Source organism: Thamnophis elegans, chromosome 7 (assembly GCF_009769535.1).
Source record: "Thamnophis elegans isolate rThaEle1 chromosome 7, rThaEle1.pri, whole genome shotgun sequence".
Lineage (NCBI taxonomy): Eukaryota > Metazoa > Chordata > Lepidosauria > Squamata > Colubridae > Thamnophis > Thamnophis elegans.
In genome coordinates this window covers 38,127,398-38,140,847 of record NC_045547.1, presented here as the reverse complement: position 1 = coordinate 38,140,847, position 13,450 = coordinate 38,127,398, and the positions used below count along the sequence as shown (strand labels likewise).

Genomic DNA, 13,450 nt, shown 5'->3' with positions numbered 1-13,450 from the left:
CAGCGCGCATGCGTGCGCTGGCCAGCTGACTTCAGCCTTCTTTTGAGGCCATTTTTCACAAGGGAAACCTCCTGAAGGCCTCTGAAGGCCCCGAAGAGTTAAAACCGGTCCTACGAGCAAACCAGAAGTCCATTATTAAACTTCCGGTTTACCCATGGGGCCGGGTTTTCGCATTCTGGAGGTTTCAGGGAAGTCACAAAAAGCATGCCAAAAATGGGGGGGGTGTGAGCGCTGGTCATGGCCGCATGCACGCTGTGGTCGTGCACATAGCATTATGGATGTGGCATGCCTGCGCACAATCCCCCTGCGCCCCCCCCTCCTTTTGGCACGCAAGCCAAAAAAGTTTAGCCATCTCTGTTCCAGAGCATTCCGTGAACATCAGTAAGCAGTTTCTGACATAGCCAATTTGCTCTTTCTTTGTGCTTATAATTGCAATCTGTCAACTCAATTACATGTATCTTCATGTCAGAAAAGTGCTCATCTTAACTACAGTTAAATCATGCGCAGTGATGTTCTTCATTGATATTGTTGCCCTCTTCCATTTTCTTATGTTACTCTGAAGGCACTGAATATAGTTTATCTTTAGAAAAGAAATTATAACTTGCTCATTCACAATTCAACCACAATTTAGTAAAAGCTAAATGTATTTATCTTCCTGCCTCATTAAAAAATAATACAAAACTAGCTTTCAATAGAAAATTTAAATACAAAAGACAATTACAGTCTGAACTGAGACATTCTATACTTTAAGCTTTTCTGTACAATAATTATGTACATGTTGGTGACAATTAAGTAGTAAGAGGAAAGCTCTTAAAACCCATCTGCAATGTTAAATGTACTCCATAATCCGCTATTGTGTGGAAGTTCAAAAATTAAGCATATTTATTTGATTATCACTTTTTTCATATAAAATGGCAGCTAGATTATGAATACAGAACATTATTATATATTATAAAGATTTGGTAAACCTCTTCAAAAACTCTTAATTATCATTAAAGGCCCTTCCACTAAAAATAAAAGATTTTATATCTTTGCAGATCAATTTTACATTATCTAATTGGTAACTTCTAATTGTTAATAAAACTGTATTTATTTGATATCAGTAACTGCTACAAAATAGTTCATCATAGAGGGTACATCACCAGAACACCTTCTGAAAGCTAGATAAACAGAGATTAATATCTGACAAACTATCAAGCAATAAATAATACCTCAATCAAGTAACTACCAAGGAGAAAACAACACTCCCACATAAGATACCAATCTCAGTCCTTAGTATTTTTGGTTCAAGCTCTCAAAAATTAGGTGTGGAACTATTTTTGGGTCAGGGCTGCAAGAATTACTGCTGTATGTATCTTTGCTGCCACCTGGTGGTCTTCCAGATTTTTAGAGATGGGAATCTAACAGATCTAACACTCTACGATATTGACAATTAAGATTCACATGTTATTATGTTATTATATGTTTTCCATATCTTCCAAATAGAAAGTGAATATGTCAAAATAAAAGCTAAACTCAAATTCTTCAGGACATCTACATTTCCAGGTGAATGGAAAGTTGTCAAATTAAAGAATATTTTATCATTTGAGTTTTGATTTGTTGCCAGAAATGATTAAGTCAGAATCAGTATAATTACTTCAAATAAGAACTAAATCTTGGATATAACACTGGGATCAACCAATGTTCTGATTTGACATAAGGCAGCTTCATTGGTTCATAACAACAGCTATTAAATATGGTCCAATTAGACAGATCTTCTTCAATATACCTAAACATACATGCTAAACTACATAAAATACTTACTTTAGTATTCAAGGCATCAATCTCTCGTTCAGCTTTGTGAAGCTTGCCTATTAAGTCTGTATTTTGTTCACCACTTATCTGCAATTCTTTTTCAATGCGTTCAAGCTGCAACCTACCAGATTGTTTTTCTGCCTTAAAATTAGGGGGAAAATTGTATTAATAAATTGAATTTGTTGGGAGAAATTATTTGAATTATATTCTGAAACTTGTTTACACTGAAGCATTTCTACTGATGTAAATTAAATTATCTTTATATTCTCTAGGACATAGCTATATAGGTGTAAAATGTTTAACTTGGGGTTAAGAAATTTCCAAAAATATGATTAAGATAAGATAACCTTTATTGCCATTTATGTTATGTCTACACAACACACATTAAAATGACATTCAAATGCACCATTCAGAAAAGAAGGAACGTGACCCAATGTCATTATCCCAAGGATAACAATAATACAATAATACCAAAAATGCCAAGTTATGCAAAAATGGCACAAAAACTTATAATCGCAGTCCATTTTCAATACTTAGTGGAAAAAAGTCTTGAGAGTTAACAAATGTGATACTATATGGAATAAAGCTGTTACAGAATCTAGTTCTAGTTTTCAGATACCAAGAAGCCTCTTCTCAGAATGCAACAATGAAAACTTAGTCACATACTGTAATATCTCACCAGTGTAAAAGAAACAATTTATACATTTTACAGTACTGTACAATTTTGTTTCTATTGTTTCTATTCTATTTTGTTTGCTATTTTTAAAAAAGCTGATCATTAATATTCACTGATAGTCTGATGTGCATTTAGATCATTGACCAAATTCCTGAAATTCATACACATAGCGTGCATTTTTATAATGCCTATACAGAAGCAATTCAGATCAGGTTTTTTACCTCCAAAGTTCTCATTGTAGCTTGCATTTCAGCTAACTGTCGCAACTGTATTCTTTGCACATTTTCTGCTTGCATGCCAGAATTTTCTCTCTGTGCTCTTAGTTCTGTTACTTCTGCTTCTAATCCCTTCAATTTCTGCAATAGTTGGGCGTTTTCTCTTAACAGTGCTTCAACACGCTTGTTATCTCTTGTAGGATCAATACTAAGCAGCTGATTATGCAATTCTTCTTTATCTTTATCCAGCCTTGTTACCTATTAAAATTTGAACAGAAAACAGTAACATTCCAACACTATCCTCAGGGTAGTCACATATGGAGCAATATCAAAGCTTACAATATATTGGAAAATGAAAATACAAGAATCCATCACACATGAGATTTATGTTTTGACCAGACCTCATCATACTTTATTAAAATAGCTATCAAAGAGAAAATGTGGTTGATAAACAACTAGCATCAGGGAACGGCGGGAAGACGGGGGCACTCAAAGTATAAAGCATAGAGAAAATGGCAAAAGCAGGAGGACAAGAAATATCTCCTTGTCACTCTTTTTCGCCACAGCGGCATGGCTCAAGATGGCGGCACAGATCTCCAAGAAGTGAAAGTTGGTGGCTGATGGCATCTTCAAAGCCGAACTGAATGAGTTTTTGACTTGGGAGTTGACTGAAGAGGGCTACTCCAGGATGGAGGTCTGCGTCACCCTAACCAGGATCAAAATCATCATCCTTGCTACCAGAACTCAGAACGTTCTGGGAGAGAAAGGACACCGGATTTGCGAGCTGACAGCCATGGTTCAGAAGCAATTTGGCTTCCCGGAGGCCATTGTGGAGCTCTATGCCGAGATGGTGGCCACCTGAGGACTGTGCACCATCGCCCAAGCCGAATCCCTGCGGTACAAGCTTCTGGAGGACCTTTCTGTGTGTAGGGTGTGTTACAGCTTCCTCCGTTTCATCATGGAAAGCAGAGCCAAGGGTTGTGAAATGGTGGTTTCCGATAAACTCCAGGGCCAGTGCACCCATGAAGTTTGTGGACAGGTTGATGATCCACAGTGGGGACCCCATCAATTACTACGTGGACACTGCCGTGCACCACGTCCTCCTCAGGCAGGATGTGCTGGGTATTAAGGTGAAGATCATGTTGCCCTGGGATCCCAGTGGGAAGTTTGGGCCCAAGAAGCCCCTGCCGGATCACGTCAGCATTATGGAGCCCAATGAAGAGATCTTGCCCATCACCCCTATCTCGGAGCAGAAGGGCACCAAGCTGGATCAGCGGTCAATGCCCCAGTCTCTGCCCACAGCATAAGAGGTTTTTTATATATAACCTTGGAAGTTCTAAAAAAAACTGTTAATAAGATTTTTAAAAGAAAAAAAAAGAAATATCTCCTTGTCATGTTTGGGATAATACTTCTAAAGTATGAGCACATCTGTTAAAACAGATCTATATATCAAATTCAGACAAAATCTGAAAAACGAATTCGAGCAGGCAAATTTAGACTTAATCTGTATCCACAGAGACAGAAAAGGCCTAGGACTGGTGCTTTTAAAAACGTTTCTAACATTTCCCCCAAATTTTTAAAGGATATATAATCAAACATTAGGGGAATAGCCAAGTTTGCTGATGACACTAAATTGTTCTGCATTGAGTCCTGGAAGAATCAGGACTTTTTTTTTTTTTTTTTACTCAAGGCATAATTAAACTTTGGGATTTGGTACCAAGAAGGTGCAACCGGTTTATGTCTCTGTGTGTGCTATTGAATCACTGTTGACTCCTGCCTAGACAGGGTTTTTTTTGGCAAGATTTCTGAAGCAGCTTGTTAGGGCTCAGAGATTGGCCCAAGTCATCCAGCTGGCTTTGTGTCTAAGGCAGAGCTAGAACTCCTAGTCTCCCAGTTTCTAGTCTGATGCTGTAACCTCTATTCCAAGCTGATTATCTATCTATATGGCTAACTTCAAAAAAGTTTGGATCAATTCATGGAAGTCAAGGGGATGATTACTGCTTCTTGTTGGAGACTAATGGACTTCTTTGTATAGTTCATTTGCTACTGTAAAAACAGACTGCTGGAGTACATGGGCCAAGAGTCTGATCCAGCAGGACACTGATGTTTTAAGAGGATCGCTATAACACAGCCAAAATTAGAAATATTTTATGAATGATTCTGTACTTTACTGTACTGTGCTTCTATAAAGGGGAAATCGCTCAAACTGATAATCATTTGATTGTAAAAAAAATATTCCTTTTTGCTCATTTTTAATAAAACACCAGGATTAGGAAGATGATAGAGACAAATAGCTTACTTTATCAATTTTATAATCAGAAAATCATTCACCATGCCAATTTATAGCGCTCTTCCCATCACAGAAGCAGCAGTAATAGTAGTACCCTGCACATTACTAGTAATTCTACTAGTAATTCCAATGTTTGTTGGGCATTGCAGTACCTTTTCCCACACACACTTTAAATAAACATTTGTAAAAATCTCTTTATCACTTTTGACTCTTTCAACTTAAATAACTAACACTTGGGCAGTCTTCAATTTTTCAGTTTCCTCACATTCTTTCAAAGGTGATTCCATTTCATAAGGGGAAAAGACGAGCCATTTGTGTTCCCTGCATCTAGTCAGAGGGATAAATCTTGTCTTGGATAAAGCAGACACCCTGTTTCAATCTGAGCAGAAATGGTTTTTTTCTGAAATGGACCATAAACTGAAAATTATGTTCAGTATACAAACTATTACTTTCATTTCACAAATGAAAAGAAGAAAAACAAAGCAATCCACTTACACATCTCAAAGCATAATCACAATTTAAAATTAAAATCCTAAGCAAACCTTTTTGGGATTAATTCAATAAAAACAAAAATGAAGTTATCAACAAACACGGAATCATACTGTAAGCTGCATATGCTGATCAATCTCTTTTAAAAAAATCTAAAATATGATTTTACTGATATAATTTTATATTAGGACTTACCTCAGCTTCATATCTTATTTTATTTTCTTCCAATACACGGGCATGCTGTTCTCTCTGATGTTCAAATTCTGATTTGAGGAAAGTATGTTCATAACGAAGTTTGTTATATTCTGTTCTATATTTTTCTACTTCCTAAATTAAAAACAGCATGTGTGATTCAACTGGAGCAAAGCAAACAAAAATAGAAAAAAATTGGCCTGCTCAATGGACAAATTATATGTAGCATAAATGGAATTAGAATTGTAAGGTTTTATTATTTTAGTGTTCTTACTGAAGTACCACATGAAGTATTTTTATATTAACAGCTTACTAAATGCCTAATTTAGTTGTAAGGAAAGGTGCTTGTGCTTTATTGTACTTCCCAGAAACATTAAAATCATCTCAGGTTACGATGTTGTAGTTTCTTTATGGAGCCCAATTAATCAACCCCCGGTATCAACCTCCTGGAAAGAGTTTCATCTACTTTTAATAGCAAACTATTTCAAGTTCTCCATGTTATGTTATGTTTGGGAGAGCTTGCTTGTTTTCAATCTTGTAAACTGCCCAAAATTATGTGTGTGAAATGGGCAACTAGATAAATGATGTAAATAAAATGTCAAACATGCTACACTGGAAAGGAGCAGGACTTATAGTGGATTTTTAAAACATTAAATATTTGTTTCATTGATATAAAAGATAAGTTTTATTATTAAAATAGTGGTATTTATAGTGTTGATTAAAAATAATTAAAATTCTAATGCTTAAATTGCTTAAGTCATTAAGAAATAATAAAATAAATATTATCAGTCTTAATTGTGGTTTAAAATATCAAATATGGTCCAGTTATGTGATCCCTTGACTTGCAACCACAACACTTTACAACTGCAATTACAGGTTCAATTGCATTTATAAATCAAGGACTACCTGTATAATCATAGCTAAGTTATATTGCCATAAAATAGAGCCATGCTAGATAACCATTGTGAGACATTCTATGCCATTTCTTGTAGATGGTTTAGTCCATTGTAGATTTCAACCTATTTTCATTATCCAACTAGTCTGTAATAATATTATAGTTATACAGGTGTTACTGTATTAAACAAACCTAAAATCATAAGATTTTTAATGTTTGCATTAGACCTCAGTTTATAGAGGATGCAATATATTTAAGGGGATTTTGAAGAAAAACATGAAGCATTTAGGAAACTTGGGAAACAACTAATATTGAAAAAAACCTTAAAATTACACAATTCATATAATTTCAAATTAGCCATACAACTTAGGCAGCATTTGATTAGGGAATGTCTGAGTTATCTATCAAAAAAACTTCTCATCAATAGAATAAATCTGCCAAATAATCTTGCTTTCATATTTTCAGTAAATATTTAACAAACTGCTGTTATAATAAAATTCTTTCCATTTTACTTACTTCATCCAGCTTGCGAAAGCGTTCTCTCGTAGGTGTTTCTAATTCGTGATGTATTTGTGCTTTCAGCAATTCGAGCTTCTGGGGAGTTATTACCTACAGGATGGTAAAAGTAGCTATAATGCAAATAACTAAACTGCAGGGATACTGAAGTATTTACTAGATGACTGGATGACTTTCAGCGGGTCTCTGTTTCATTTTATCTCCCAACGTTTTGTGAGGAAGATCTAGGGGACAAGCAAATTTGAAGGGAGTCATAGGGCATTAGCCATTACTTGATGATGTGAGTAGAGCGACCACACAGATTGCAGGAATGGGAAGAAGCAAGTAAGTACACTACAGAACCCAGTCGAGGTTAACAGCAGTGGCCCTGAGAACAGAACTGGGGTTAGAGGGAAGGAATCCTTGGGGCAAGGAAATTATAGTGCTAAATTTGCCCAACTCATTTAGTAAAATATAACACCAAAAACCCATAAAATGACTTTACATGATATGCAAGTCCAGCAACTATCTTGCATTTTGCATAACTTCATGAGGATAAAATGAAACAGAAAGAATAATCATCGCTGCAAACTCTAACAACCCCTGCTCTAGGCCCTTCGTTTGTTCCCCATATTGGCTGAAAAATACCTACGGTATTTCTTTATGACACGCTGCAATAGTAAAATACTTTAATTCTTTAAAAAAATGAAACTACTTCTATTAATCCAAAGAAAGTCTAAAGATTCTACTGCAGCAGCAGTCTTTCTTAATACTGGCAAATGGTTTGAAATGGCGAAAAATAATATGAAAATCTTATACTTAATTGAAAAAAGTAACCTTCCGCCTGATTAGCCATAGCAATTCTTGACATACAAGTCTATTTAACAAAATAGTCACTGATAAAACTTGCTAACTATAAATTATCATGCCTATAGAACAATGTACCAGAAATTTAACATTTTCAAAACTTGGAAATATGTCTTACCTGTAATTTTAATTCCTCTGCTTCTCTAGTTTTATCTAATAATTCTCCTCTAAGTTCAGCAAGTAGCAACTGAAATTTCTCATGGACAGTTTGCTTTTCATGAACAGTTGTTTTAACTCACTTTGTGATTTGGTATATTCATCAAGTAGCCTGCAAAAAGAACCATAAAATTTTAAATCATGAAACAAATATGTGCATGAAGGAGGTACCTGTTGCTACTTTTTAGCAACAAATACCTCCTTGGTGTTGCTACTTTTTAGCCTTTCAGGGACTTCTGTACATGCATTCTCTCTCTCTCTCTCTCTCTCTCTCACACACACACACACACACACACACACAGGATATTTTATCAAGGACAACTGGCAAAGCTAAGAAGTACTCATTTTGCTTCACCAGTTACCTCAGAAATGTCCTTCACATACACCCAGAAAATTTTAGGGGATCATAAAGGCAGCCAAGTAGCTGTTTTATGCTTTGTAATGTGCATAAAGAGAAGACTTTTACCAAAGGTTTGAAAAAGACTAATCATCCATAACTTTCAGCAAAAATAACAAAGAAGAGAAATATAATAAAATGAGGCATAACTGTTTCAAATATTATGAAGTTAATAGACTATGACAACTAAAATATCTTTAAAGCTAAAACATTTTAATAAGGCTTAAATTAGTAAAAGTACTTTTCTCCAAAGCAAACTCAAGACCAAGAAACTAATATCTATTTTATACAAGTTAATAGTATTAGAATTGCTTCTTGCAGCCACTTGTTCTGTGGGCAAACTGTTCTTGTGTTATAGCTTATCATATAAATTCAACTTTCACATTACTATAAAACGTTCATGAAAGAATACCTTTGATATATTCAATCTATTGCAATCAATGCATTTTTATTAAAATAAATGTGATACCTAGTATGTTGTGCTTTTAACGTTTGATAATTTGTTTTATGATGTTCACACCGCTTCCTTTCATCAATTAGCAGTTTTTGCACTTCTACTTGTGAACTGACAAGATCACCACTCCCTCCCACTGGAGAGAGGATATTTGGCAAAGCATCCATTTTGACTGAATACTAATGAGATGACAATCAGGTAAAAATGCTGTCAGTGCAGGACTATCACCGTCATAGAGACTGCTTTCTCTCATAAGGACATCCCCAGAGATCAAATTATCTGTACAAACAAAAAGCACCCAATTAATAGTTAGTACATCATGATAAAAAAACTTTCTTAAATACATGTTGCAAAACTTCATTTACCACCAAACAAGAGACATTCATAAAGAATCTATATTCATGTATTACAATTCAATTCAAAGTAAACCAAATATGCTAAATTGTGAACAATATATGCAATTCACCAATATCTGAACTTATTTTTTCAAGAGTATTGGCTGTCCCTATGGGTGTAAAAGAGCTATTCCTGAGGGATACTGTGAACTTTGTATGAAAGCCAATCAAGTTGACCATGTCCTTCGATGAGAATGTATCTGGTTTAACTATAAACTCCGCTATTATAACATCTGAATCCCTTACTTATATTCTTGCTAAAATATCCTATTGATATGAGTGCTAAACCTAAAAGTAACAGAGTATACAGAGTACAGTAGGGCATATTATACCCTTTCAGGATTTAAAATTATCTTAAGGAAGAAATACACATCTTTAAAAGATAAAATCTCAGACTTTGAAATAGAACAGAACTTTTTGGGGAGTGATTTTTTAAAATTGTAAAACATTTTATATTTTCGTCCTTAGAATACCTTTCTACCCTGGATTGTGTAACACTGCTACCTATAAATTGTATGAAATATATTGAGTTTCAACTGAATATTATGGACATTAAAAATAGAGCTTCCATAATGAATAAGACTAAGGTAGAGAAGCTTACTGCATGACTTTAAATTGGTCACTCTTTCTTAACTAAAACTACTTCTCAAGACCGTATGTGAGAAAAATTGTAGTGAATACTTTGCATATTGACTTGAGTTCCTGGGAAAAGATCCGATACTAATCTAACTACTAAATATAAATACCAAATATATGAAAACTACAATGGTACTTCGATGTTCGAGTGCTTCAAAACTCATTGAATTTGGGACGACACATTTTGAAGTGAAAATATTGTCCCAGTATTCGTAGTTTCTTTGGTATTTGGTGTGATTCAAAAGGAAGAAGGGGGCAGCCACAGAGGACGGATAGGAAGTCAGCCATGCTGGGAAGGTCATTGACATAGGAAAAGGTTAATCAAAAAGTTCTCCCAGCCAAACAAAGGGTGATGTGGTAAGTCACCTGGTTTATTTTGGCACTCATTATTTTTAGTATTCAGGATGTTTCCTGAAATCAATTAACATCAAGTACTGAGGTACCACTGTAGACAGTAATAATATGTAGTGGGTTACCTATTTAAACATTTTACTTATGGTATAATGATCAAATTTAGTTTTGTTTATTTGTAAACTTTTTAAAATTGTATATTAACTATTAAATATATGATTTAGTAAGAAAAATAAATTATTTGGATTTTACTGATATCTTGTGGGATTTTTAAAAAATACTTAGAAATAAAAATAAAATTTCTCTAGTCTAAAATATGGGTAATTTATTTTCCATTGTGACACATTCCATTACAGTTGGGGTTGTACATTGAAACTTCACTGAATTAAGCAATATTATAGCCAGAACCAAAAGTAGATGAGAATACCTATCCCCTTCTTTCACTTCTGAATACCTCTTCCTTTTCATACAAAATACTGAAACATACTCAACTGGATTACTTAATAAAGTACAATTCATTAGATTTATATACAATTCTAAACTGTGCATTATGGATTACCAAAAATGACTACCTTAATAAGAATACACTAAAGAAATCACAGTACAGGTGCCCAAATTGTGGGTTGCACCCAATTCAGGGTTTGATTGCAATTTAGGGGGAGGATTTTTTTTTAAAAAAGCGAACAAGCTTGTCCTGGGAGCTTCTGCAAAGTAGGCTTTGAGAGCTTGTGCTAAGTGAAATTTGAGTTTCTAAATCTATATTTCTTAAAACAATTTACCAATCCCAGTTGCAGGCCTAGAATAATATGGCCTTACTCTGTTAATGAAGTCCGCCTTTTTAATCCATTATTTTAAAATAGAAAGTTTTTGTGATACTAACAGCGAAGCTGAAGATCACTGTTGCAATAAAAGTAAGCTTATGTCAAGAAGCTATGGTGAAAGTTATAGATCTTTTAAGAAGTGGTTTTTTTATTCCTTGTCCAGTTCTAATGCTGATGAAATTGTTTGTTTTATTCATGAGAATAAAAGAGTGAATACAAACACTAATTGAGCATTTTATAGGGTTTGTCGTAATGAATGTACAAAAACCTCTGTTTCAGGACTCAAAAAACAGCAATTTCAAAACCAGCATCAAGGTGGCTTTAACAAGGAAAATTGAGAGTGATTTTAGATAACATATTTTGGGTACAATTATCAGTATAAATCTATTCTTTATATGATATTATTATTCCTATCAACCTAACCAAGGATAGCAGCAGATGTTTGCAGAATTTGTTTTACATACAAAAGTAAGTAAGTAGCTGAGTGTTACAAGGTTTCCTGCCTTTTTTCGTCCTAAACTTCAAATGATGAAGATCCTGTCACATTAAATCTTATCCAGCACAATCTCATAAGCAGCTGCTCAGATATAAACCCCAGTAATTCCCACCTCAAATTCCTTACATCAAATTTCCCTAAGTGGTACCGATCAACTCCCCCCCCCCATTCAAGTAATTATCAGATAAAAGACCACACCCGATAGTATTTTCCCCCCTTCATCGCTCAGCAAAAATAAGCGTCATTTCTGAAGTATCAACATTATACATTCAAGTGTTTCCAGCCAAGGAAAGAGAGTATTTAGTAGGCCGGGAAAGGCTGTCGCAGACTTAACGCCAAAGCGTTAATGAGTTCTTTAAAATCAACCCTGTACATTACGAAATTCTCCAGTAAAGTGACATTTGAAGAAGAAAACCGTCTGTCGCCAAATGGCTCGGGAAATATTCCTAACCCTACCGGCCCCTCTTCGCCCTCTTTCCCTCACCTACCAGTTCAGAGCAGGCGTCGGGTGCCTGCTCGGCTGTTTTAAAAATGGCGCCTCGGGACTATTGCCCCGCCCCTTTGCTTTTATTTGAGACCTCTCGGGACCCGTATGCACTTTTTACCTTTCCATTTTATAAACTGCAGGTCGGACCCCTCATCGGTTTTTAGGTCTTCGTCGCTAAGCACCACGGGAACGCGGAAAAGGGATCGCCCCGTTGGAATGGGAATCGAAGCGCGAGGTGACGCGGGAAGATAAGGGGCGGGGCTAGTTACTGCCTTTCTAGCGTTGAGCCAATCATGTTATCGCCGAGGTGGTAAAGAAACGGCATTTGGAATCCTCGTTCTGGTGTGAATTTCCTTGATTAGGTCATGTGTGCAGGGTACTCCTATTGAGCGCGTGAAGGACGCTCGCTATCTCGAGCCGTCTCTCGGAATACACATAGCTTAGTCCCATCCATCAATGTGTCCATTCACTTCCTCTTTCTACTTTCCTCAATCTCCTAAGCATAACTCCCCTCCTCCCACCTGTCACCACATGTCCTGAGTTTCTGCCTATTAATCAATGCCCTCAAGGAAGCTGCCAACTTTAATTGACTGCAGTCCGAGTTACTCGTAATATTTGTCTCTAAAATTATCTAGTTTTAAATATATATAACTCGAAGTATCTGAAGGAGTTCTTTCCCTCTCTTTCAACTTGCATAAGTCATTTGCCTTTAGGATTCTGATTTTTATTATAGAAATTCATCATTATCTTGTCTACAGAAAATGTGATATTGCTCTTCTATTTGGGATGAATCTCTACTTCTCTAGCACTGTGACAATCTTACCTTCTTGAAACCAACAAAACAAAATGACTACTTTTATTTCTTTGTCATCCACATTATAGTCACTAAGCATTGCAGAAATTCTATTGACTCAATATTTAACTTTAACTTGAACAATAAACATTTATTTTGTTATTTTCATGATTAACAGTTTTCTTTCAGACTAAAAATTTCTCAAACTGATACCGAAGCATTCTGTAAAAATCCCACTGTTTAGTGGAAACTGCAGTCAGATGAGAATGCATAAGACTACATGCCTATTCTTCAGCCATGGATGATAGATGGCTGAAGAATAGGCATCTCCTGTCCTTTTTTAAATGAGGAAATTACAGTTCAGCAAGTTATTAAGAATAAATGTAAATAGTTTAGGTTGCTTACCGATGCATATTAGGTCCTCTATGCATATTTTGTGCATGAATTTGAAATCTTTAAATGATTTGCTGAGAGTTAAAAATATATGCTACCAATTCAAAAATATAAAGTGGTCATATAAATGTGGAATGGGGAAAATACATGTTTTATAA

The 13,450-nt window shown here is 35.3% G+C and overlaps 1 protein-coding gene and 1 pseudogene across 1 annotated transcript in view; one reads left to right on the top strand and one right to left on the bottom strand.

The window, feature by feature from the left end:
* CEP83 (centrosomal protein 83) overlaps positions 1-12,308 on the bottom strand; it is a 28,591-nt gene extending 16,283 nt beyond the window's left edge. The window contains 8 exon segments of the mRNA XM_032221998.1: positions 1,804-1,935; positions 2,692-2,943; positions 5,660-5,791; positions 7,068-7,160; positions 8,032-8,138; positions 8,141-8,181; positions 8,936-9,199; positions 12,225-12,308. Coding sequence (XP_032077889.1) covers positions 1,804-1,935; positions 2,692-2,943; positions 5,660-5,791; positions 7,068-7,160; positions 8,032-8,138; positions 8,141-8,181; positions 8,936-9,087 — 909 coding nt within the window. The 5' untranslated portion in view covers positions 9,088-9,199; positions 12,225-12,308.
* Positions 3,266-3,992, top strand: LOC116511802 (annotated as a pseudogene).
* Positions 12,309-13,450: the final 1,142 nt, after the last annotated feature.